The following is a 25,699-nucleotide window of genomic DNA, read 5'->3' on the forward strand; positions in this document are numbered from 1 at the left end:
GGGCATTCTTGAGCTACTTCCAGAGTAGCTAGCTTCTGTACCAGAATAACTTGGCACCTGACTGCTCTGCGCAGTGCTGCAGAGAAGCAACATGCCGTGGAGCCTTTCCTCGGGTCTGTTTTGTGCTGGGTGAGTGAGAGACCTTCTAAGAGGTCTCCGTTCTGGAGGGCGTCTTCAAGGTGAAGACTCTCTTTGGTGTCAACCTAGTTCTGTTGGAGCTTTCTGCTGAAGAATATTAGGTTTTAGGTTTGATTATTGGTGTTATGCAGTGAAAAACATTAAGTTGAAAAGCTCATAACCAACCTTTAAAAACAGTTAAGGTGTTGTCTGAGTCGCACAAAAAAAATTTAAGAAAATATGTGATTGCGTTAAACCTACATACATTATAGCTTTGGCTATTGTGTTTATCTGTCATGTCTCTCAAATGCTGTGGGGGATCCTGTGAAAAAATATTTTGTAGTTTAAAAAAAAAAAAAAAAAGTTAAAAAAAAAAAAATGCATGTAGGGAAAAGTTTTACCAGGTAAAGTTTTAAGTAATCCCAATCTCACTTTTAGGTGTTTTACTTTATATCAAGACAACTTTTTTTTTTTTAATAAGCATTTCTGAATTCATATTTTAACAGAAGAGAAAGTTCTCATCTGCTGCTGTGGACTGGGGCTTTTTTGTGCTCCAACGTGTATTACTATGGCACAAGACTAACCACATTAGCTAGTTGCAACAAAGCCACTATTTTAAAGAGGAAGGAAATGGTCATGGGGATTTTTGGGTATGATTGGAAGAAGTCCAGCCTAGCGCAACTCTCATTTTTCATGAACAGTCTAGAGAGTTCCCGTTCTATCTGCTCTCCTCAGAGAAAGGGGACATATTATTAATACTGGGTACAGTTTCAGGATGCGGGTTGCGGAGAACTCTCCTTGTCTCCAGCTCCCAGCTATTCCTTGTGTAGTAGCAGAAGCAGCTATTGCATTGGAGGTGATATAAGCCCAATTTGTGATGCTTATAGTCAGTTGTCGCTTTGATATGTTGCTAACATTTTCCTGAGGAATAACTCGTGTGTCAGCCTGGGGTTCAGGGTTGGTCAGATGTGGAAACCTGCTTTTGATGATGGAGGGAGTGGGATTTGGGTTTTTTGGAAGGCTGGGGGGTTAAGAAGGTACTAGGATGTTTTATGTTGGGAAGTGTTAAGACAGCTGAAATGCATGAGGTAATACTGCTTTTGTCCTCCGATCAGCATTTCAGCTGCTACTGGCTTGCTCTTGACTGAGAACAAATACTTTCTTGAGAGCACCTGGGTGGTTGTCCCATGCAGCTTGGTTTCCTTATGAAGCCGTGTGATGGATCTATAGCTCTTGGTTTATGTCAGACACTTTCACTTACTTCCAAGTTTCTAATACATATTGCACATTTCAAATCTAATGCTTCAGTCTTGGTATGAATGTCTTGGCTAGCTTTTCCCAGTACTTATCTGGTCAAAGAGAAGGTCCTTTTGAACTTTTCAGTGCAAAACTTAACAAGTGACTTTTCATAGAAAGAGAAGGAATTTCCTCTTCCAGTTAATGCTATTGTTTCCTTGGATATATCTTATCTTATGTGCAAGCAAGCTGAATAGGCTTCCCAGTTCAGAGAGCATCTAGCCTCCCAGAGGCTGCTTTGGTGTCCTCTTCTGGATAGTCAACACAGGACGAGACTTCAGATTCTGATCTGCAGCCTCCTCTTTTCTGGTCTTCGCTCCATACCTGGTCGCCTTGTCCGAGTTTCTCGCCGGAGCAGCACGCCGAGGCAGCGCTGCTGCCGCGGTGCCCGAGGAGCTCTGCTCTCGCGCGGCGCCGGCCTCGGTGCGTGCTGGCGCACGAAGGGCTGCGTGCGCAGGTGCTGGGCAAGCTGGTCTCCCCGCTGCCGCCCTCCCTGCCTGCGAGGGGGGCCGGCGGCCAGGGCGGGGAGGCTGCACGCGAGGCCGCTCCGGGAAGGGAGCCGGCAGCACCCAGAGGAGGAGCAACCCTGGGAGCCACCGGCAGCTCGGCGCTTCTGAAAACTCACTTCTTACTCACACGCCCCTATTGCAAACAGATGCTTTCTGTGTCCAAAATCCCTCCACGCCCTTCAGCTGCTTTTCCCTCTGTGTCTTTCCCTTCCCCGTTCTCTGCCCCTGGTGGACCTGGACCTCGTCCCCTCACCTGCGCGGGTTGTCCCCAGGCAGGTGGGTCTGTCCCCAGACGCTGCTGGTGCTGCCTCATCTGGCAGGCTCCGGCCAGCAGAACCGAGGGGAGGAGAGAGTCCGACTTGTGAATAAAAGTGAGTTCTTTGCTCTTTTGGGAAGACAGCCATCTTAAAGTGATGTCGGGAAATGCCAGGCTGTAGTCACAGCTGGAGAAATGCTGACAATTTTGTATGATCGGGGCCTTTAGTTCAGGACATGAATTAGTGACATCAGATGAATGCTTGCATTCATTTCCCAGTTTCCCTTTTTAAAGGAAGATTGCAAAATCATCTTTAAAAACTTGTAAAACCCTACCAGAATAAGACCAAGCATATATATATGAAACGAAAGATAGATGTCTACAGTACCTGTAATGCACAAATGACATAGTATTTTTTTTTAAATACAAAAGTTATGATTGCAGTGCTACTTTCAATTCTTCGTAACGAGGAATAATCATTTCAATCTAAAATACTAGTTAAATGACATGAGTTTTTGAAAGTGCCTTATGTATTTCCCAAACTTTGAGACTAGTCAGACATATAGGTTGTAAGTTGTTTGTTCAGAGCTATGTGGTTTTTCCAGTGAACCTGACAAGTTTTAACATGATCTGAGCGAAATGTGAAGGAAGGGAACCTTTATTATGTGTAATATAATTAACAGAATTCAAATATGCTTTTCTTTACTGAAAGACGTGAAAAGGATAGAATACAAACTTTTTATATCAAATTCGGAAGTTATCGGTACTGAATTTTACTCAATGTGAATTAGGCTATGTCATGAAATAAGTTATTAAAACCCTGAACCCTCCTCAACTTTGATTAATAACTTAGAAGGAATATTTAGTAGAAAAACATTTTTTTCCATTGATAAAAAGATAACATTATATTTAATGTTGAATAGGATTAATAAAGTCTCACTATTTTCAGACCTTTTCATGTTTTTCATTGATGTGACTGTTTATGCTTTTAAGTCCAATTTTAAGTAATTGCATTTTAATGCCTCTTGTCATTAAAGGTGAGTAAGAACAGGAAGATTTATCAAACAACTTATCAAATGCTTTTCAAATCATCAAAAATCGCTTACCTGTCACCATTGTTGCCTTCCATTTGCCTCTTAGCTGCATCTCTAAAGTGCCTTAGATATCCATAATGCGTCTTGAAACTAGAATAGGCATAAAAGTATTTCTTGCAAAAAAGTAGTTGAATAAATCATATCTGGAAGTAAGTTTTTTTGCTTCTGATCGCTTTTTTTGCGATAGCTGATCAGAGAGTCAAAATTCCCCTGACCAGGAGCAACTGGAGCGACTGGCTTTCTCATTCCTGGGAATGACTCACATGGTGGTGTAGGTGAGATGTGCATTCGCCGCGCTCACTTCCTGACTCTGGAACAACTCTAACGCCGAGGAAGCAGACAGTGATTCACCTGGAGAGGTGGGTTAGTGCCTGTTAAAGGCAAAAGTGTTCATGTAGGGAGATGTTGTGAGGAGTCTGAAATCATGTTTCGCAGTAACCTGTGTAACCGTGCTTGTGTCTTTCACTTACAACTGCTTTGTCTGCAGGCTGAATATGAAGTTAATGTGATTCTGAAAAACCTTGTGTTGGATAGATGCAAATATCTGCTAACTAAGATTATGTCAAGTATTAATTTGACTATATTTAGACATCCTCAATGTTGTGCTTTGAACAGATCCTCTCTTCTAAATAATGTGTAGGATGAAAGCAAGCTGCTAAAGCTGTAACAAAATATTTTGGCTAAAATGACTAGACTGTCTGTTTACATACTTTTTACTAACATGGTGCTCTTCAAAACTCCGACTTTGAGCCTTTGACTCTTGCAGCTCTGCTGTCACTGGTCCTGGGTGCACACACATTGAGTAAGATGATTCAGTGGCTTGAGAGCATTGAATTAATCATGGAAGTCATTGTATCAGAACAAAATTTTGCTTTGAGTCAGTAGAGGATAAAGTGGTTAACTTCCCATTTCTCCTTAACAAGAAAGCAAATACAAAATACCCTCATCCATTAAATCTTGAGGAAAAAGAATAATTTACTGCTATTAGAACTTGCAGTGGCTGCCAAGTCACTTTTCTTGGAGAGCCCTATCTGTTCTGCCTGGACTCTTCCATACATATTTTTTTTTTCCTCTTTTCCTCAAAGGTCTGAGTGATTGAGTTCCCATCCCTCTCTTCTAAGAACTGGATAGCCTTTTGTGTAATCCCTTTAACGACCACTTGGAAGCCTGTGACGTGCAGCACCTACCTGCTACAGTCCCTGTACTGGTGAACTGCTTCCTCTGGTTGCGTGTCTAGGAAGAATCCTGTTCCAATTTCCAAGTTTCTGCTCTCCATCCACTAGTGGGCAAATTGTGGAATTCCCACTTGCCTCAGGACTTCTTCTTTGAATCAGATACAATCCCTGATTGTAGGAAATTTCTGACATGGCTTATCTTTGAAGACCAGCTTTTGCATGGCAAAACAGATAATGCAAATGAACCGAGCTGGAACATGTTACACTTCTATCTATGTTTTTAGCTTCGTTACCAGAAGTTGCAAAACTGGTCTCAGTAGCTGGATATTCTGACGATGATAGTCCATGTTGCGTGCACATGGACATGCACAGTGGAGTGCATGCATCGTATCACTCAAGGCTTGAGAAGGTTTTTCTTGCAGTTAGGGAGAGGGATACTTGACTAAGTCTCTGCATCTCTCAACCTAGCACAGCGCTGGGTAGGACAGAGTGTCTCTGCCACCGTTCTGCTTTCTTTCAGCTGTTCCTTGTGCTCCAGTGCTTAGCAGCTGCTTGTGTTTTTTCTCGCAGTTGTTTGTCCTGTGGTGCCTTCTGTTTTTCCTTCCAGTCTTTGGTTCACTTCCTCAGTGGCTTTCTGTCATTTTCCATCCTAACATTACTTGTGCTCTAGTGCTTTCTTCTCTGTGGAGCCTCTGTAAGGCAAGGAGAGGGATATGTCCCTGACTGGTCCTGTATGCTGTTCCTTCAAGCTGAAAAGTTATCCCGTGGACAGGGCTATGACAGCCATCTCAAGATATGGTTTTAAATACCACTGTCAGTTGGTACGGCTCAGGTGAGACTGCACTGCATATCTGTGCAAACAGCTTGATTTCTCAGCATTGAATCTCTTTTAAGGTGTTTCTCCCTTCTCTATGTAAATCACTGTTCTTGCTCTCCCAGTTAATAATATTAAGACCTCATTCTTGAACTGTAGAGCTTAAAAGGCTGTTTGACTTCTTGTCCTTTCTCCTGTGGCTATGTGCTGGGTAGGAGAATCCAAAGCTCTGAGAACATCTGCCTTTTTTAATCTGTGCTCTGCATGGACCTCATACTTTGGGGTCTTTGGTTGACTTTCAGCGTGGTCTGGTTTCACTAAGAACAGGATGCTATGCAGGTTTCATGCTGATCTTGGGGTTGACTTAGTCGCCTTCCTTTTGAGAATTTTGAAGATTTTATTTGAATCACTTTCTTAATTTCTTAGATCTCTTTCCCAATACCAGATGTTTGATGCTGGAGTCAAATCTGTTTATACTCAGCTTTCCATCTTACCTTAGCACCACTTTTTTTCTACTGTGGTCTTCTCTCCAGTTATCACTGGTAAAACAACTGTGGTCCAAAAATTTTATTCTTTGACCTTGCTGCAACTTAGATTTGTCAGCAACTACCTGTTGTTGGAGGTCCAAGAGTTTAAGCTCTGACAAGATGATCTATATTCAGTCTATCTGTGATGTTACCAAGGATGACTTTGTCTTTATTCTATGTGGTCTGATTTGTTTAAAGGGCTATTATACTGGATATAGCTGAGCAGCGTCATGGTCAGTGGTTGCTGTTGTTACGCACAGATGATTTTGATCACATGTCTCAGGCCAATTGCAAGATGTGTTGAACCTGCTGCAAACTTCTCTTTGATGCTGTTCTGTTTGGACCTCGGATACTGCATCCTTTTAAGGAGCTGCTGGGAGTCAGACTAGCATGTGGTTGACCTCCTGCCAGCAGGTGCATGGGTCCTGGAGACGAGTGATCCATACTGATATGTCTGTTTCTCTTTGTTGCCATTTAACAATATTCCCACTCCACCTTGGGATTTCTTACATCAGTCATCTCAGATCTTTCTCCCTCAGCTTTCTGTTGTCTCTGGGAGCTGCAGGATGCTGTATACTGGGTATTTCCAGAGGACTTGAAAGAAATGGTGGGGACACCTCTGGATGTCAGACAGTATGATGCTCTGTCTGCAGGTTCACCTTCCCAGTCCTGGCACTGCTGAGCTGGTGTGTCCTGTCTTTGGACAACCCTTTTTATAAGGAACTGTTGTGCTAAGGTGGGTTCTTATTCTGGTTTCTAATAGTGCTAAGTCTTCACCAGCTTGCTCTCCTGATAGCTAGTCTCAGGCGCAATACTGTATCCCCATTTCTCTATGTGGAAAATTAGCTCAGATCAGACTCTTCAAAATTCCCATCCTTCAGAAACCTGGTTCTTAAGATAAGTAGTCAGAGATTATATCTTACTATGTAGTCAGTCTTTAGGGTTCCCCAAGGCCAGCCTGGTCTCTGCCAGCATAGGCAGACTGGTTATGGCCCATGAAGTGTCCGATCGTATGTCTGAACACTCATCCAAATGCCAAGGTGGGCTCCCCCTCATGATATCTTTCATGTCCTTCAGATTTCCTGAAGAGAAGCCCTCTTATTTTGTGTCTGGGGAATATTGCAAACATTGCAGGAGAAGTCTTTCTCTCTCTCCCATCGAGATACCTCCTAATAGATGGTCCTTCTCTAGGAGGTTTGGAACCCAGAATTCCGGTGTCAGTGGTCCATAGAGGAGCAGAAACTTCACAGCTTGGGCACTGAACAAAACGTTTGGGATTTGTCAGTCATACTTCCAGTGTTTCTGTACCCAGGTTGACTAACAACATAAGCTTCAACACACAAGGAGTGATAACTTCCTCTGTCTCGTTCTGACAAACAATTGGCTCCTGGGACTGGTGATTTGAGAAGCATTCCCTGGTGTCAGCGGTCCTCTTCCTGGAACTTCAAATGCTCTAGCTGAGGGGCTGAAGCAGGTTTTGCAGCTAGATCATAAACAGCAGCTTTAATCCTAACTCTGAAAGTTATTTTAAAGTGAGCCTGTTTGCATAGGACCATGCACTCACAAGCCAGGTGCTATACTACGTCCCTGCTGTGGGACACTGTTCTGACCCTGCAGTGATGCTGGCGGGGGTGTCTGGTCCTCTGGTCTCAGTCTTGGAGACTTCAGTCAAAACAAGACAGGATAGTGTGTTGTGTTCTGATTTACTCTGTTGTTCTTCAGCACCTCTAACACTGGTGGTGTCTTTGGGCTCTAAGAAATAGTCCTGGAGAACATGTAATGGTGAAGAAAGGAAAACTGAAATATTTAAAGATATATAGTTTAATTTCTTACAGAGATCCGAGAGCGTTTAGTAGTTGTTACCCTGTGAATGCAGTACATATACCAAAATTCGTATGTTAACAGTAGTCAATAAATAGATTGATATAATTTACATAGGAAAATTTTTTTTTTATGTGGTACAATGGCACATTAAGTTTTCTTTGGAAAGCTCTATTTCGATGCATCAGTAGAACTTAGTGGATTAGAAATCATTAACATAGCATCCCCTAGCAGGCTTTTAATAAAAACATGGTTTTGGCAGTCTCAGGCTGGAGCAAGTCAAGACTAGCTGGCATATAAAAAGGAAATGCTGTGGAGCTTGTTGTAAAAACAGTGTGAAAGAAATATAAAGCTCTGATGAGAAGAACAGCTGAAAACGAACCCATAACTTTACTCTTGCTCACATTATTTAAAGGCTGGATGTCCCTTTTTATATTCTGGTGATTACAGAGCAATTCTCAGATTTCATAAGAGCTTGAATGACCTTATTACAACAATTACTGTGTTGCTTCATGCTAAAACTCTTTTACTCTTGCATTTGGCAATACAAGGTATGAGTTTATTTTTAAAGCAGATTTAGCCACCTGGATAACACATGAGACTCGCTTTTTCTTTTTTTTTAAACATAGAAGAATGATGGAATGAACAAAGCTTACAACACAGGCGTGATTCCTCAGGTGCTGTAACTTCAGTTTTGCAAGGAGGTGCTTTTGTCAATGGAAGTGTCTTGGAAGTGTTCGATACTTCTCCTTTATTATGTGATTTATTTTTAATACTGCTTTGATGGCTGCCTCTAAAGGGGAAAAAGAGAAGAAAGGAATTAGATAAGAATTGGCTTATAAAAAGTTTGTTTCTTCTTTCTCTGTCCCTGGCTTCCTCACCATTGTGTTGACTGGTAACCAGCTGAAGTTACGCACCTTGGGTGCCTGATCCTTTCTGCAGGCTTAAGACTATTCTAGTACGTTTTGACTTCACGTACAAACTATTAGATCTGTGTGTTTATGTATCTTCATCTGTGTAACATCTTGGGTGCTCTGCTTGGCTTTCTCAGCTCTTGTTTGTGATGAAAATTGTTATTCTGCGTTTCTGATTAACTGAGAGTATTGCTGTAAGCTATAAGAAGGTTAGCAGTAGTCAGAGCCACAGGAGCTTTGATAGTGATTTGTGTTGCTGTGCCTGAAAGGACATATCTGAAGTTTAGAATCTGTCTCTAGGCAGATTTTAGAAATTAAATTACTGTCTGTCTGGGGAGATGCAATCTGATATGAAATCTGGAAGAATGAATGGTGGAAGTATTAGGCAAAGGTATATTTCCTTTTTCTAAAAAACCAAAATAATAAATACAAAGAAATATATGCTAGCCTTTATGTACCCACATAAGATTGATTTCCTACAAAACTTGACTGCTTGGTCTTCTGAAAGCAGTGCTTTTGGAACTAGTAGTGGTGGAACCCAACAGCCTGTAAAAATGGTTAAAATAACTATCAATAATTATCATGGGAAGCCAGGACCGTGGGAGCCTGGAATAAGGTTCACTTGTCTGAACCAGTTTAAGACCTAGTGCCAATTACCCAGTTTCTGTGTTGTGTGTTGCTTTTGGTCTGGAGTGTAGACATGCTGAATAAATGAACGTTTGGATGCAGAAAGGAAGAACCCTTCTGCTGTTCCATGATGGTGACGGGTTGCAGCAATTATGCATACGATGGAAATGGTGCATGTGTTTGCTCTCTCCTGTGCTGCTACTGAAACTAAGAAAAACAAAGGTTTCTCTTGGCAGCTCCTGAGCCATGAGTATCTTATTAACCTCTTCAAGTTAAGTTGGGAGAAAAATAAGATTTTGAAAAATGGTGAACATTGTAGTGAAGGTACTGGTAAACTTTACTGGAATTACATAAATTCCTTGAGGGTGCAAAAGCGATCTGGAGATCCCAGATGGAGATTGCAGCTCTCTGTGGTGTGCTACTGGTACTCTGTCTGTGGTCGTATCTCACAGCGACCTCTCCTCTGAGAGGAGTCTGTTATCAGAACGTGTTGCCACTTTGGTCAAGTATAAAATATAAAATATTAAATGGAAAAGTTTCTGAAGACGACTGCTTTGGCCATTATTCCTTTCTTGAACCTCAAAAAAGCAGAGATCTAAACTGTGAGGTATTTTAACTGTTACGCTTCTTTCTTCCCTCTGGAGGCAGGGATCTAAAAACTTGTGGAAAAAAGTACAAAATCTCAAATGTTAGAACTTAGGGGGTGTTTTTTCTGGAAGTGGGTAAATGCGATGTCTTATTTTTGCAGCAAGTTTGCATTTCTCTGCTACAGAATTCCATAACTCTGGCTCCCTTTTACCTACCTAAGAAGCAGCAGCTGAAAGATGGATGATTAAGCCTTCTGCTAAACCTTTGGCACACCCCTTACTGAAGGTGCAACTCAGCCCGTTTTGTGGTTACACCCACCCCTGCGTGCAGGCTCCTAGCACTTAACCCTGTGCTGTGGGTGCTGCCAGCGTGAGTTTGTCTGCCGTGTTAAGTAAGAGCGTTTTTTATAAGCAGCGGAAATGAGAAAAGAGAAAAAAAAAATGTCATGATGAACTAAGTTTTCTGTTCTTTAGAGTTTTCATAAAATTTGTCATTTCTGTGTTACGCGTTTTATGTTACTCTCTGTCTCTGTAACTCACCTTGAAAACTGTCCAGCGTCCTGCTTTTTAATCCAGAACTGGGTGTAAATCTTTGCTGAGGGTCCTGGAGGCCTCTGTGTAAGTTGCACTGGTGTGATCGGTTCCAAGAGGTGACGGAGTTGCAAAGCTTCGTGCTGAGTTCTTGCCCTGGTACGTCCGAAGCGCAGACCTCGGGTTTCTTGGGGTGCTTGCCTGGTGTAGACCGTAGCCAATCTACAAACTGCCTTTTGCCACTGTTTAAGTTGGTCACTGTGCTAATTGCTGTGCTATGTCAGCAGCCTTAATAAAACATTTTCAGACTCCTCCTTCCACATTTCTTTAAGAAGCTGCTGAAGTATTGAGTATTTTAACAGCTAAGAAGTTAATATATGTAGTTTTGCTAAAGCAGCCAAATTAATCCTGTTAAACGCTGTATGTGTGTGGGGGCAGTGGAATTAATTCCTGAATAGCATTTAATCCTGGGAGGAAGGCGCTTTTTGAGAAAACATTGATTTACAGAGAAGTTCAGAACCAATTGAAAGCTAATTGAGGATTAGTTCAGTTTCCAGCTCTAAAAGGGTATTATAGAAAGTGTGTAACGTGCCCAGTGGATAAGGTGTAATGAGTAACGCACACCTCTACCTGTGTGGCAGAGGCTGGGGAATCCTAAAGGCAGATGTAGTTAATACGCAGTAACCTAAAAATGTCTTTGCGAAAATCAGGCTGTGTGGAGCAACCTGCGTGATTGCATTAGGCTGCTGCAAATGCTAAAAGCTGTAAAAATAGTAGCCAAGTGGTAATACAAAGCATCTGGGGGGCGTAAGAAAGAAATAAAGCTGGCAAAAGAGCCCGGGAGCGAGCGGAGGTTGACGGGGAGCCTCGCGCTGCTGCCTCGGCCGGGGCCTCCTTCACGCTTGAACGCCGCAGCGCCGCGAGCTGGAGGCGCAGCGGGAGACACCGGTGACGGCCAGGGCGCGCTTAACGTGCTTCTGACAAGTTTTCAGCCGCCGGAATCGATAAATGGTTGGTGTGTGTTGAAACGGTGGAAGGAATCCCACGGTTTCGGGTTAGGAGCGGGGTTTCTCCTCAGGCACGGTCCGTGTGGGCCGCGGGGAGGGAGGGCGGCTGGCCCATGAGGCGGGGAGCCGTCGGGGAGGGGAGGGGAGGCCGCTGCCGCCTGCCGCCTTCCTCCCTCGGGCACGGAGGCGGCGAAAGGGGGTGCGGCAGGGGGCCGGGGCCACCCTCAGCGGCGGCGGCCTCCCCCCTCGCTTGGTGGGCGACAGGCGCCCTGTGGCGTCGTGCGGGCGAGAGCGCCGCGGCGCCTGAGGGGAGGCAGGCGAGGCGAGGCGGCGGGTGGCCGTGGCTCTCCCTGCTGCCCCCCTGCCCAACGCTGGCAGCCATCGTCTGCGGCTGCCGAAAGCGCTCAGCCGTCATCGGAAGCAGCTGTAGTCGGCAGGTTTTTGTTCAGCCCCGCGTGGCTGCCCGCGGCGAGGCAGGAGCAGCCGACGCGCTTGGGCCCCGTGGCTTTCCTGCGCGGCGGTGCTGGTGCCGGGTGGCAGGAGCCGTGCTCGGGGCTGAATCGGGCCTGGCCTGGCGCGGCTAAACAGGGAGCATAAACACGGACATCCGTCATGCTGTTTTTATTAACGCGTACTGGAGTAGAATCACCCTTTAATTTTCTACGGCAGAAGTAAAACAAATTACTTCTTGACTTCTCTATAAATACCCGAGCAGAAATTCTGGCACTCAGAGCTGCAAAATCAAGATCCAGTGGCTGACACTCTTGTGTCCGGTTCGGGCGTGGGGTTTGTATGCGTTGTTTTTGTGAGCATCTGTACTCTTCTGCATAGCATCTTTTCTACAAACGGCTTGCACAGGAACATGTATATCAGAGGATCCATGCAGACGTTCGTGGCAGCGAGCCACAGCGTGCTTTCCTTGGCCACGAAAAGCTGGTTCTGCCGGCGGCAGTCCATCCTGCTCCTGGTCTGACTTAGAGTGTAAGGGACCCTACTGAAGTGAAACGGGGCAAAACACAGGAAAAACACAGTAAAAATGATGAATACTTTCCCCTTTATCTTCTTTTGGCTTTTGTTATCTTTCCTCTGTGTCTTTGTGTAAGACTCGTATACCTTCTTGGCAATAACGACGTAGAACAGCAGCATGAGGATTAGGACAGTCCAGAAGACTAGCTGACAGATGTAATTGACGGCTTCGTGCCACTTCAGCCCAAAGTCGTTCTTCAGCGAGGCACACTTCTTCACAGATTGAGGCGTCGCTTTCTTGTTTGATAAGATCATATTTGGCAGAGAGAGAACAAAGAAAAAGAGCCAAACCAGGCCCGCAAGAATTTTTGCTGAGGTAATGTTTTGCACCCAGAACTTCCCAAAAGGTCTCACAATCTTGAGAAACCTGTCAAAAGCAATGAGACCAAGTAGTACGATACTAATATACATGGTTTCATAAAATACCACAGCTGAAAAACGGCAAACAAATGCTTTGAGTTGCCATGGTCCCAGGCCAGAGTCTGTAAGGATTTTCAGAGGAAGCATCAGGGTCATTATAAAATCAGAAACTAATGTATTTTTCAAGTAGACAATGAAAGTTGATGTGCTTGGAATATGGAAGAAAGCCCAAAAAGCCAAGCTGTTCAGTGTAAGTCCCAGAAGGAAGACAAGCGTGTATAGTACTGGGAACACCACGTGGGTAATCCTGGTGTCCCGGTGGCACGGTGCGGAGGAGGGTGCTCCACTGGAGTTACTGATGATACTCTCGTTTGTGAATTCTCCCATTGTTTGAAACAGACTTTGGGGGAAAGGGGAGAGAAAACATAAAACGCAACAGTTTTATATTTAAAACAACACGTTCTTCACTATGCCTAGCAGGTGTATACAAACAAACAAACAAATCCTCTCAATGTATGTACATTAAATAGGTTGACCAGTTTTCCTTTTCATGTAAAATCTAAATCTTTGTCTCAGTTGTTTATAGACTGATGCCCTCTAATGAAAAGTTTAAAAATGGAATATATTCATTATTGAGGCCCAAGATAATATAATAACAAAGTGTAGCAGCAGAATGCCTAGAGAACAACTTGTCTTTACATGGAAATGTATTTTAAAATGTAGTAATCCATGAATAGAAACTTTATGCTTATTGTCCAAAAGCAATGTGCTTCTGGGGAAGTGACTTCTGGTATTTCTTACCAAGGACAGACCGTTTTTTCCTTTCTCAGTGCAGATTTAAATAACATTTTTTTCAGAATAAAATGCATGCTCCTGATCATCAGCCTCTTTTATGTTAGAGCCAGACTCCCTGTGTGCCCCATTTTACCATATGAGCGGGATGATACTGCAAGTACCTGTACGATTGTGGCAGCGGCGTCTTTGGCTATCTGCTGTTCATGCGCTGTTCCTCTGCTGACAGAAACCTTCGGCAAAGTATGAGGAATGGGGAAATGTGCGCGAAGATGAGGCTTTTTTGCTTGTGATGTTGTGTTGTTTCCTTCCCCATTTTCATGTATTGCCCTAGTTAGTTAATTACGTTTGCTGTTGCCTTTCTCTCTGCCTTTTGCTGTGTGGCAAGAAGTAAAATACCTTTTCCTATACTGATGAAGAAAAAAATGACCATATCTGTCAAAATAGGCACGTTTTCTGGCTTTTCGTGTATGTGGTACAGACCTGATGGCAATTACATTGTGCCATTAAAATTTGGTTCCTTTAGAGACATGAAATGATAGAGCATTTCCAGAAATCTTCAAATTTAACTCTGAATTCTTGTTTATGTATGTGTGAATACCTGTGTATTTCTGGAAAGTGAGGGTCATCATTAAGTGATTGATTGGCTCATGATTATTAGTTATAGAAAAATTCTTTTCTTAGTCTTCCCTTAAAATGGAATGAAGCACCACAAGCTTACTCAACTACAAAATCATGTATGCTGATGTATTCAGAAACCCAGTATCTTCCCCCTGTAGACTGAGTAATAAGCCAGTTAAACAACTGAAGGCATGAAAAACTGCAGTCATTTCTTTGTATTTTATATGTTTTACTCTGGAATGATCAGCTGAGGATTGAAATCTGCTGGATAATAATTAATATTAGAAGGGTCAGTAAAGAGGAGAAATGAAAGCAATACACAGCCTTAAACTGTGAAATACATTTTCTTTGTGAGACTGTTGATGTTGACACATGAACCTGAGTTTGACTTTGACCTCCAGAATGGGATTTCTTACTTCTTTTGGGGTCTTTGTGACCAGATGATACGGCATGGTGATTACAACCACCTTCTGGTTCTGGCAAGGCTGCTTTTGCTGCGTGGTATGCTTTGTATTTATTGTGTTGATTTCTAAGATTAGTAAAATCTATGTTCTTTTCATCCCCGCTGGCAAAGATAATACTGAATGCTTGTGAAAATTTTTAGTTCTGGCAAAAAACTACTAATAACTTCTTGATCAAGTATTAAAGAGTCATTTTATTTTCTACTGAAGTGCAAAACTCAGAACACGTGGAATCTAGTGCACTTCTCTGTAGCTAGACCTTTTAGTATAAGTTTAACTGAGTCATGTGATTTGTCTTGTGTTTTTCTGTTAACTGATGTGACTTAGGGTTCTGGCTCTTGCTTTCTGTGGTGTGGGAAATGGCTCATGTTCAAGCCCTCTTTGTGGGCAGACATGGATTGCTCTTCCAGGTTTTCAGGCTGTGGCTGTATTGACAATAAGTTTGTGTAAAAGCATCTGTGTTACAGTTAAGGTAGGTGTGCGTGCTGATGTCTGTGTTAAATGGTTGGCCAAGAGTGTAGAGCCTTGAGGATGACCAAGGTGAAGGTCGCCCTCGTCATCATCAGCATTTGATGTGTGTCTAGGTGCCTGACTTGACCTCAGTTCATGCATCAACAGCTCTGTAAAGCTGAGACAGTCCATTGCGATGCTCCGGTACTAATTTCCAAGGCAGCATCTTCTGCCTTTTCTTCCCTACTCACCTCTTGACACTGCTCCCAACTTCAGACCCAGGTGCTAAGTACCTCTCTTTATCGTATCAGTGATTTCTGTTTACTACGCAAGACTACTTTAGTATCTGTTGCCTACTTATCTCATTTGCTCAGGAGGAACAGCTGCCAGGTAATTGCCACACTCTCTCCGTGTGTAGGTGCAAAAAATGGGAGGAATAAGTGTTGGCGTGACAGTGGGGCATGTCGTGTTTCCCTTCAAGGCATCACTCGGGAGCTGATCGACGCTGGGCACCAGCCAGTCCCAGAAATGCTCTCAAGTGACTGATACCAGTGCTTCCAGGGAAATGATGACTTCCTCCTTTTCGCAGTATAAGCCAGTCACTATTTGTAATCATTGTTAGCACATGTACCAGTATAAACAGTGCACAAAAGAGTTTGTAAAATATTTGATTTATCCTGGCAGGTCGTGAGAGATGCATCAACTCTACTGCTGAGTACTAAAATAGTAAGTGAACTGTTTTAATTCTGTAGGATGTTGGATGTCAGTCCAGAAAATTCTTTGTGCCCTGCTAAGGACAGGATAACTTTACCAGAGAAAGGTGAGCAGGACAGTGGCTTTTGGTAGGACTGAGCTCTTGCAAGGTGGCGAAACAAAGAACTGTAATGTATTACATTATTCTAGGATCTTTTTCACATGCAGTTGTTGTTATAATTGTTCCTGAAATACTTTCCTATCTTTTTCCACTTTTCCAAATGAAAAGGCATAAGTGGTTAAAATTTTTGTATTGTGCAAACAAAGCTTCCCTTAGTAATCAGTAAAGATTTAACCTTGAGTCCTTCTTTCCCTGAAATCGAAGTATTCTGTAAATTGAGGTTTCAGACATTTTCCAATACAATATATTCTCTATAAAAGTGTACATTTTTTTATTCTTCACATAGTAAGGTGAAATATTTGAAGATTTAAATCACATCTAGATAAGCCTGATTATGAAATAATTTCCTATGACATGCAGCTATTAATTATTGCCCAATGTATTAAAAATTGCAAGCATATAATGCAATAAGCAAAATGTTATTCTGTTGCCAAAAATCTGAACAGATAAGTATATTGTCTGTATATGTCCTATATTTCTATTTGTATGACAGTTGCATACAACTCCCTGTATTTAAAAATCACATTTGCTGTGGATTTATTTGCATCTCTCAGATTTTGTTTTGGCATGGACAAATTTGGTGTGACCCAAATTCAGTATGAACTGTAAAAATTTGGCAGTTCGTAATCTCATCCTGTAGCATTTCATGACTTTGACTTAGTTTTTCCTTATAGTTCTAACTGTAAGTTCTGACTTTTTCCTAGTAGTTCTAATAAGCGTATAGGCCATGATCAGTTGATGCTCTTTTGCTTTATTCAAGCTTTTTAATTTCTCCATTGACGTTTTGCAACCAGTAATGTTAGTTCCAAAGTGCTTGTACTTCATCTGCAGGACAAAAAAAGAAGTTGGCGAAATCTGAGACATTGACTTTAGCAGAAAGAGGAGTGGTGCTTTTTTTATTCAAATAAACACAGGTGGCCAAATAGCTATACAGTTAGTTCTTAGCTCTATACTGGAGTCTCCTCTGTGTCGTCTCCTTCATTCTGCTCTGCAGTCCGCGTTCTGAGTTGTGACGGCATTGTGTGTTTGCACAGCATGTTTAGCAAGGACTTTCTAAAGGATTTGCAAAGAAAAAAGTATATGAATGGGTCTAGACAGGCATTTAGTGATGTCAGCCAGAGCGTGCTCTCTTTCAAGTAAAACAAGGTCTTCTGAGCAGAGCATTCAAAAACATGTCTTGTTTGGCTCAAAGTGTAGGGAATTCTAGTAAAATGGAAAGGCACAAAACAAATAAAGAACACTGCAATAATGATAAAAACCTTCAGATTTACAGTCTTTTTGGATGCTGCTTTTCCTGTGCATTTTGTCCTTTTATAGGATTTGTACAGTTCTTTAGTTATGAGTATGTAACATACAACTATGACTGCTAAATTAACCCAGAAGATCAATTGACAAATATAGTTTACAGTTTCATGCCAGACTAAGCCAAACTCAGATTTCAAGAGAGCACACTTCTTTACGTTCTTAGGTGTTTTTTTCTTGTTTGTTAGAATCATGTTGGGTAATGAAAGAGTAAACATTGATATCCAAATTGCTGTGGACAGGATCTTGGCACCTAAAAGGCTCCTTGTGGTTGATGTTCTGAATGGCGAAGTGGCTTTCTGATAGCGATCAATAGTTATTAGACCAAGAAACAAAATGCTAATGTACATGGTGAAGTAAAACACAACCTGGGTGACCTGGCATACAAATCCTCTCAGTACCCATGGTACCAGCTTTGCATCACTAAGGATTTTAAATGGAAAAGTTAGGACCATGAGGATGTCAGAAATTACTGTGTTCTTGAGGAAGATGATGAAATTGGATTTACTGGATATTTTAAAAAAGATCCATGTTGCCAGGCCATTCATGGTGATACCCACCAGAAACAGAATTGTATAAAGCAAAGGAAAAATGACTTGACTGATTTTGTTATCACTGGTACAGTTGCTGTCGTTTCTAAAGTAGCTGAAGTTGTTTGTGGCTTTCATTTGCACTTCGTCTTTTCCCCCCTCCTTGTGAAAACAAAAAAGAAAAAAAATTAAATTGGGAGTCAAAGACTTTGACCTTTTAAATCTATTTTTAATTTTTTAGGGACACTTGCATTGGGGTTTTGACTGCTGTAAGTTCTTCTCTTTTACCTTACTGTGGATGACATTTCTATACATGAAGAGCTAGTGCTGGATGAAGCAGTGTTTGGAACCGGGCTCCTGCCAGCCCCTCGCCCTGCCTCGTGCGTTAAAGTAGGCGCGGGCGAAGTGAAGGGAGCCCCAGCCTTCTCCGGGGAGTCTGCCCTTGTGGCCGGGCCAGCGCTGCGGCTGCTCGCCCGGTGCTGGGGCCTTCGGTGCAGTTACTCACGACACATGGGGGCAGGACAGGGCTATAATTTCATAACTGTCTTCACGCGTGTCTTCCCAAACAGCTTTTTTTCTCTCCAAAGTAGGAGAGAGAAACGTCCTATTCTGCATCCTTCTTAATGTGGAAAAGGGGCAACGCTTAAGCTGCTTTTGACTGCAGATTTAGCAGTGACGGTTTGAAGTGAAAGGAATTGAAAGCTCCTTTTTATTTTCTTTCTGCTTTGCTGATCATCTTTCTCAGTGGTGTTATTTCAGCCTGACTTTTTAGTTACTCCTGAAGCGGTTCTGTCCCTCTCTCTGTGTCCTGCCTGCTCAGGAACAACTGCTCTCTGTCCCTGTTCAGCCACTGTTTCACCAAAGTGCCGGCATCCAACCAGGCTTTGATTCAAAGGGTGAACGTGGCACTCCACAGTCACTCGTTTTTTTCAAAGGAGGAAAAAAAATAAAGTGAGACACAAGTAACTGCTCTTTAACTGTGCGTATTTAGCAGTTAGCTAAGTGTCTGTTATATTTAATGTTTACACATTTACTACTAAATACTCTTAGGTAAATTATTTATGGTTTTATTTATATAGGTATTAGGTATTTATTTATACCTTTACTTCTAGTTTGACTCTTCTTCCTGTCACTGTCCTAAATGAGTTGCTTTATCAATGCTGTGTTGCAAATAAACTTAAAATTTCACTAACCTAAACCAACATGCAAAAGTTGCACAGAAGTTGCAGCCTCTCTGAAGTTCTGCAGTGAGTATTCATACAAAATCATCGCTGAAACTATTGCGTGACACTGCTCACCTGTTAGTCCTGTATTACCATGCGATGAAGCTGTATAACCAAATGTTGTGTCGACCGGTCTGTTACTCACAAGCATTGAACAGTTTGCATTGCGCTTATGAGTAACTGGAGACAAGGACTAGGCTGCAAAACACTAGTTTTAATCTGAAAACCTTTATCAGATCAGATCTGATCCAAATTTGTTGGCTGAAAAAATAGGTAAGAACGTTGAATCAAAGTCAGCATCACATTTTGAAAGGAGTATAGTTTAGGTGTGTAGTGATACAATTCTAAAAATTGATATATTTCAGTATGATCTATATCTTTGTATAATAAGGCGCTTCAGAGAGTTGAAGCTTTGTCAGCCAATGCCCAAGTATCTCTGACATTTTCCTTTTAAAAGGCATAATTTTTTTTTTTTTTAAATCTGAAAGGGTTTGACAGGAATTTCCAAACTGGCTTTTGTTTTGAATCATGCGAAAGATTTAGCTGCAGATTCTAATCCAAATGACATGAGTATTCCATAAATGTTGCAAAATCAGACAAAAAGTGAAATGAAAGAAAATTACCGTAGCGTGCTGTTGAGAAGCGATGAAATAGTTGGGTATGTCCTGGGATGGGAAGTTAATATTGCAGATGGAGGGTCATTGGCTGTTCCTTTTTCTACACCTTCTGAGCAGGCAGGAGTGTTCATGTATACAAATCTTCAGAACAGAGAGCAAGTGGTGCGGCAGCCGCACGTCCCAGTCTGAGGCTTAGAACTCCATCCACGGGTTTTAAAGCGTTTTCTTAGCCAAGAGACAGCTGCAAATTCCAAGTGGTGTTTTCAGTGCTTCTGCTTTTGTTTCCTCTAAAAGAGAGAAAGAAACAGAATTTTCAAAAATAATTAGAGGTTTACTTCCTGCTTTTAACCTATGCAGAGCCACTTTGTAAAAAAGAGATCGTGTGTTTTGTAAGACCATGCAACTTTTCCCAGTGGAGAATAGCGCTCCCACCTACTATCATTTTGCCTTGTGATTGTGTGGTATGTATTGTTTAATATTATTTTCATATATAGCCTTTAAAAAAAACCCTTTTAATTAGTCTCATTATATAGAGAAGTGGTGATTTATTGGTTTAGAGAAGATAATTGTATTACTGCACAAAATAATTACACGTTACATGACTTTCAGAGCGCTTCTCTGAGTTTTTATGTACAGTACATTGGTGTTCCATAATACACTTTATTAGAAGGCATGTATAGTCAATTAGGATTTAAATAAAGTATGCATATTTCAGTTTCTTTTGGATATACAAACTAGAATTTTGAGTTGAGCTGCATCTCCTTTTTAATGGATTTGTATATAGCAAGAAAAATGGCACACAGTTGTTAGGCATCTTAATCTTCTAATTTACTACTGAGTATCAATCCAAGTTACAGTTTGGAGGATCATCTGTCTCCTCAGTTTGTCCATATAGATGCATACAGAATTCATAATATCAAGTTACATTTTTCTCTCTGTATTTTCACCCTGACTATTTTGTGATTTCATTTGGCTCTGCTTCCCCCACATTGATAACCACAGGAGATACTTTTGGAGATAGTCAAGGATTTCAGTGAAGGTGTGTGTTAAATTTTGCTGATCATGTTTGTGACAGAGTTCGTAGCTTATTGTAGTTCAGGCTATTCAAGTCTGAATTCTGCAAGTGGTGACAGAAAACAAGAAAAGAGGCTTTATTCAATGTTGTCTTTTCAGGATGAATCCTCAAGTCATGAATGTAACCAGCGCATGATTCTTCTTTATGGTGTTGGTAAAGAGCGTGATGAAGCAAGGCATCAGCTGAAGAAGATTACCAAAGATATCCTGAAAATTCTGAATAAGAAGAGTACAACTGAAACGGGTGGTAAATGCTTTAACACTGCTGTATGATAGTCTGTAATGAAGATCATAGGAACGGAGGTGCTCAGCAAGTTGTTTGGAGCCATGCATGTTTATAATGCAATTTGGCTTTCATCCCCTTCACAGTCAATCAGCAAAAACTGACCTTAGTCCTACAACGTGAAGTGCCTTCTGTTGGACTGCCTTTCAGCTGCACCAGTGCAGTAAAGGGCTGCTTCAATTAGAAACCCCTATTTTCCATGTTAATAACTTGGCTGGAAACATTTGCATTTAGGCTAAAACCTGGAATATAAGATATTGGCCTGTGAGTGATGTGTATTCTTTACCCTCCTAGTAAAACTGTATGATTACTTTTCAGGTCTTGTTAAATGTCACTTTTTTTTTTTTTTCTCTCTCTCCACTGGAATAATCTCAAAGTAGTTTTTATATTGTTACATCTGTGGAATATATTTTTCCCAAGTATAATTGAAAACAGACAAATAGGGTTTTATGTAGTCATGAATGAAGCATTAAGATTTCTATTAACTGTCTTTAAAGCAGTAATAATGCAAAACTACTAGGGTCCATTAAGTGTAAAATGACCAAAATAATTTTTTATCTGTTAAGTTGGGGATGAAGGGCAAAAAGCCAGGAAGAACAAACAAGAAGCATTTCCAACCCTAGAGACTGTGTTCACAAAACTACAGCAACTATCATATTTTGATCAACATCAGGTGACATCTCAGGTACTTCCCTTGTATAAAATCATAGCCTTTTAAGTTCTGCTGTTGAGATATTAAACAGGGAGGAAACCTAGGTTTTAGAAATGTTTTGAATATACCAGGAATTTTGAGTGCACTGCTTCTTCAAAGGCAAAAGAAAAATGCTTCTGTGACATTTTAAAATACCTGCTTTGGTAGATATTTGGTGGTTTATTTTGGATTTTATTCTGTTTTTTTGCAAGATGCTTTCAGGGCTATGATAGATGTCATGAATTTTGTATTATGAAAAATTTGAAATCAATTTTACATAAATTTCAGTTAACTGCATTGTTTAGAGCTCATCAGTAAATTAGGCACTTATCAACCAATCTCTCGCATATGTATAAGGTATGTTACTGATCTGTATTTATGAAGGATGGTGAACTCTTCTGTGTTTTTCTGCAACAAACTGAGTATGCGTCTTTGAGAAACAGAGGGGTGATGTGGTTTGTTCTTTTCTTGGTATTAGAATTTATGTTCAACCTTTACCATTAAAAAGCTACTTTAGTAGCTGACTAGAGAACATAAATGATCTGTGTTAAATGACAAGTCTGACTTGTTCGCTTTACATCAGGACTTGAAAGCGTGCAAACGTATCAGCATAGAATTTCATCATTTTATCAGTTGCTATTGTTTTAAAGTATATTTTAATATTCTGAGGCTGGTGTAAGAAAGAAGTAAAGTGAATGAGGTATACATTTGGTAATTCTGAAATTGTTTCACAGCATGTCTTTGAATCTGGTCTTTTGAATGAATTTATGATGTGTTTTGATGCAGGAGAGCATATTAGTAGTTATCTGAAAACACTTAAAAAAAAAAAATCACAATACAGGAAGACTAAAACAAAACTGATTTTGCCCTTCCTTTAAAGAAAAATTGCATTTTAAAAATACCTTGCAGAATAAAAATCATATGATAGATACCAAGAACAGTATGACCCTCAGCTGTAAAGCAGCAGAGTTAAAGCAGCAGCTATGAAGCAGCAGAACAGCTTTTTCTGTTTTGTTTTGTCACTATAGGAAATAAAACTGCGTTACAACTGACTTGCAGGATAGCAGGGTAGTAGGTATATTCTATCCTTATGCATAATTTGTTAGTAATTTATGTGCAAAATGCTCTCACTTGATACTTACCACTTACAAAAAAGGATTTTTGAAACAGTGGTATATTTGAGAAGCCCTCAGTTATCTAAGACTGTTAAACATTTATTTTCACAGATTTCCAGTAATGTTCTTGAACAGATAACAAGTTTTGCCTCAGGAACATCGTATCATCTTCCCTTGGCTCACCATATACAGCTTATCTTTGATCTCATGGAACCAGCGCTGAATATCAATGGGCTTATAGACTTTGCGATACAGGTAAAAAGAGTTCACTTTACTTGCAGGGCAGGGCAAAGCCACGAGGTGCCTTCTGTAAAAGCAGTATGGAGCTAGCAGCCAGCCTTGCAGGCGGTGGGTGACGGCACGGCTGTGCTACGCCGTGGAGCCAGGCAGCAAGGGTTTCCCAGCTGGGGGGAGCGGAGACGAGCTGGGTGGTGCAGCCTAACGCTGGGTGCGTTTGCCAGCGCGGGCTGATGCAGCACGGCTTGTGCTGCGCGCCGCCGGGTGGCCCTGCTGCGGCTCTGGAGTCTCATCTCAGAGACGGGCTGCTCCAGCAGGGTCGCGATGCCCCCGGCTTGTTGCCATGCACTTCTCTCTGTTTTGGTTTCCTTGCCTCTAAAATAGGGTTCCTGCTACTTCCCCTTCCGTCCTACTTTGACACTTAATACTAAACTGTAATTAGCAAATATACTTTTTAATCAATGGAAAATGTATTTTATTTTTAAATCTTTTGTAATTAATAAAGATCTGGATTATGCTAGCACAAAGTATTTTAGGATTGGCTTCATTGTTTCAGACTAAAGCACTGTCTCAGTGCAAGAAATGTAGTGTATTTCTGAAGAACAGTTCTGTGTTTTCTATTTAACAGTTTGTTGCTCCTTGGTTCGTTCATTTCTAGTGATCAAGGAATTTTGTTTTGGGTTTCCATATTGTTCTTCCTCAATTGTTTCTTTTTTGGCACCTATTTTATATGTTTAATTTTGGAATTATTTTCAATTCATTATTTTTCTTATATTTGTAGCTGTTAAATGAACTGAGCGTGGTGGAAGCAGAACTGCTTCTGAAATCCTCCAGCCTGGCAGGAAGTTACACAACAGGACTATGCGTGTGCATCGTTGCTGTGCTGCGGCGTTACCATGCCTGCCTGATTCTAAACTTGGAGCAAACTGCGCAAGTCTTTGAAGGGTTTGTGAGAGCACTGTTTTTCAGAAAAGTATGTCTGGTATTTGCCGTTAAATCAAACGTACGTTTAGGTTCAGATAGTGAGACCAAGTAACCTCTGCTCTGGAAACTGTTGCAGCAATATTGGAAGGCTGCACGTGAGCTTTGTTGAGCCCAGTGAACACAGGGCAGGGTGAGTGAGTGGGTCAGCGGTGCAGTCTGCTCCCCTCCCGTCACAGCTAGTGCAAGCTGTGCCCTTTTTGACCTAGGAAAAGGTGGAAGTTGTGTTTCTTTGTGTCTGCTACCCATTTGCCTGATCCTGCTATGAGCTCCCACGAGCATCTCTTGTCTCTGAGGCTGGTGCGAGCTCACAAGTGGCAGGAAACCTGTTGGTCTATTGGTACAAAGTTTGCCATGACATGTCCAGCTAACAGTGGGATGTATATGATATTTAGAAGTATCGGACATATTTCTAAGCAGTGTTGGAATTAACTCAGGACTGTTTTGTTTTCGCAGGTTGTGCGGTGTGGTTAAGCATGTTGTTAATCCTTCAGAATGCTCTTCCCCAGAAAGGTGTATTTTAGCTTACCTCTATGATCTGTATGTGTCCTGTAGTCACCTAAGAAGCAAATTTGGAGACCTTTTCAGGTGGGTGGTAATGGCATTTTGCTTACCGCTAGCATGTAGGCCACTACAGTTTGAAGTTTCAATTTAATTTGCTTTCTTTGTAAAATATGCTGTTGCCTTTTGCTGCCTTACCTTTACCAGTGAACTCTTTTGCCTGTGCAGTCTGTGCTGGGGTTGTGGTCCAAGGTCCTGGGCAACCCTCGCATTCATGCCTGTGCCTGTCGTGGGGTGCCCACGGGGAGGAGGTCCAGGGACCTCCATACCGTGCTTGTGTTTTTTCAGCAGGCTGCTTTGCTGAGCAGCTCTCGCGTGCGGCGGTGGAGGGGGCCCTCGCTGCCAGGCTGGCTGCGGCAGAGCGGTGCCCTCTGGCCGCGGTGCGGGGCTCGGCACAGTGGGGGCACCTCCCGCGGCACGTCTGCTGCCTGAGGCTGTGAAGGACCTCATTTGGCTTCCATCACGTGTTCGCAAATCTGCTGTAGTAAATACAACATTGGGCGCAAAATAACAAAATCCTAGCTGACACAGCTGTAATGTTCTATTAAATATTTCCTTTAATGTGGGGAGAGACACAAACATGTTTGAATTTTTGAAGTTTTATGTTCAGATATTCACTTCCTTGATTTTTAAATTAAAAAAGTATTTCAGGTACCCATACACTGTATTTTTGGCCCTTGTTTTAAAGGGGAAAGGGAGTCCTTTCATATGCAGATAAGCTGCTTGTGAGAGTCACAAACCACTTCAGTTACTGTTTCCCCTCCTTGTTTACACACCTGGCTTTGGTTTGCGTAGTTCAGATTTGTGGTTTTCACTTCACAGTGAGCAGGAAAAGAGTTCTCAGAGTATCTTAATATTTTAATGGGCTTATAAATGCATGGGAATAATAGTATTCTTTAATACAAGAAGTGCTAGGGAAAAAGTATGAAGTATATATAAAAATATCTTAACTGGATGTTCATTCTCCCACTTAAAAGTAGTCTCTAAAACCTAAAGCTCGGTAATGCAAGAAAAAAACAGAAAAGAAAAAACCCAACTTTATTAGTATTACTCTACAAGAACAATTGAAAATAGCATCTAGTAATGTAGGAATATTTGAGGTATTAATTAAAATCTCTTAACAACTGCATGATATCCAGCATTTGATTTAAAGTCCCTGAAAACTGGTAATTAAAAAAAAGCATATATTTTTAACCAGCTCTATATATAAGGTAACAGTGCTACAC

At 41.6% G+C, this 25,699-nt stretch overlaps 3 protein-coding genes across 4 annotated transcripts in view; 1 reads left to right on the forward strand and 2 right to left on the reverse strand.

Annotated features, from left to right (window-relative positions):
• The window catches only part of MED12L (mediator complex subunit 12L), a 165,180-nt gene that overhangs the window by 95,700 nt on the left and 43,781 nt on the right, over positions 1-25,699 (forward strand). The window contains exons 16-20 of the mRNA XM_067301536.1: positions 20,705-20,852; positions 21,455-21,573; positions 22,806-22,949; positions 23,713-23,876; positions 24,369-24,500. Of these exons, the coding sequence (XP_067157637.1) occupies positions 20,705-20,852; positions 21,455-21,573; positions 22,806-22,949; positions 23,713-23,876; positions 24,369-24,500 (707 nt within the window). The remainder of the gene's footprint in view (positions 1-20,704; positions 20,853-21,454; positions 21,574-22,805; positions 22,950-23,712; positions 23,877-24,368; positions 24,501-25,699) is intronic.
• On the reverse strand, positions 11,990-13,048 carry P2RY13 (purinergic receptor P2Y13). Its single transcript, XM_013942329.2, has one exon. The coding sequence runs from the start codon at positions 13,046-13,048 to the stop codon at positions 12,017-12,019; it is 1,032 nt and encodes a 343-aa protein (XP_013797783.1). The 3' UTR covers positions 11,990-12,016.
• On the reverse strand, positions 16,774-19,611 carry P2RY12 (purinergic receptor P2Y12). 2 transcript variants are annotated; one of them, XM_013942327.1, is made up of 2 exons: positions 19,538-19,567; positions 16,774-17,853 (listed from the first exon to the last, which is right to left on the reverse strand). In XM_013942327.1, the coding sequence occupies exon 2, from the start codon at positions 17,827-17,829 to the stop codon at positions 16,807-16,809; it is 1,023 nt and encodes a 340-aa protein (XP_013797781.1). In that variant the 5' UTR covers positions 17,830-17,853; positions 19,538-19,567; the 3' UTR covers positions 16,774-16,806. The 2 variants fall into 2 exon arrangements, 1 of the variants encoding a protein (XP_013797781.1); XR_001292530.1 differs by having other exon boundaries at positions 16,833-16,912; positions 19,538-19,611.

Source organism: Apteryx mantelli, chromosome 9 (assembly GCF_036417845.1).
Source record: "Apteryx mantelli isolate bAptMan1 chromosome 9, bAptMan1.hap1, whole genome shotgun sequence".
Lineage (NCBI taxonomy): Eukaryota > Metazoa > Chordata > Aves > Apterygiformes > Apterygidae > Apteryx > Apteryx mantelli.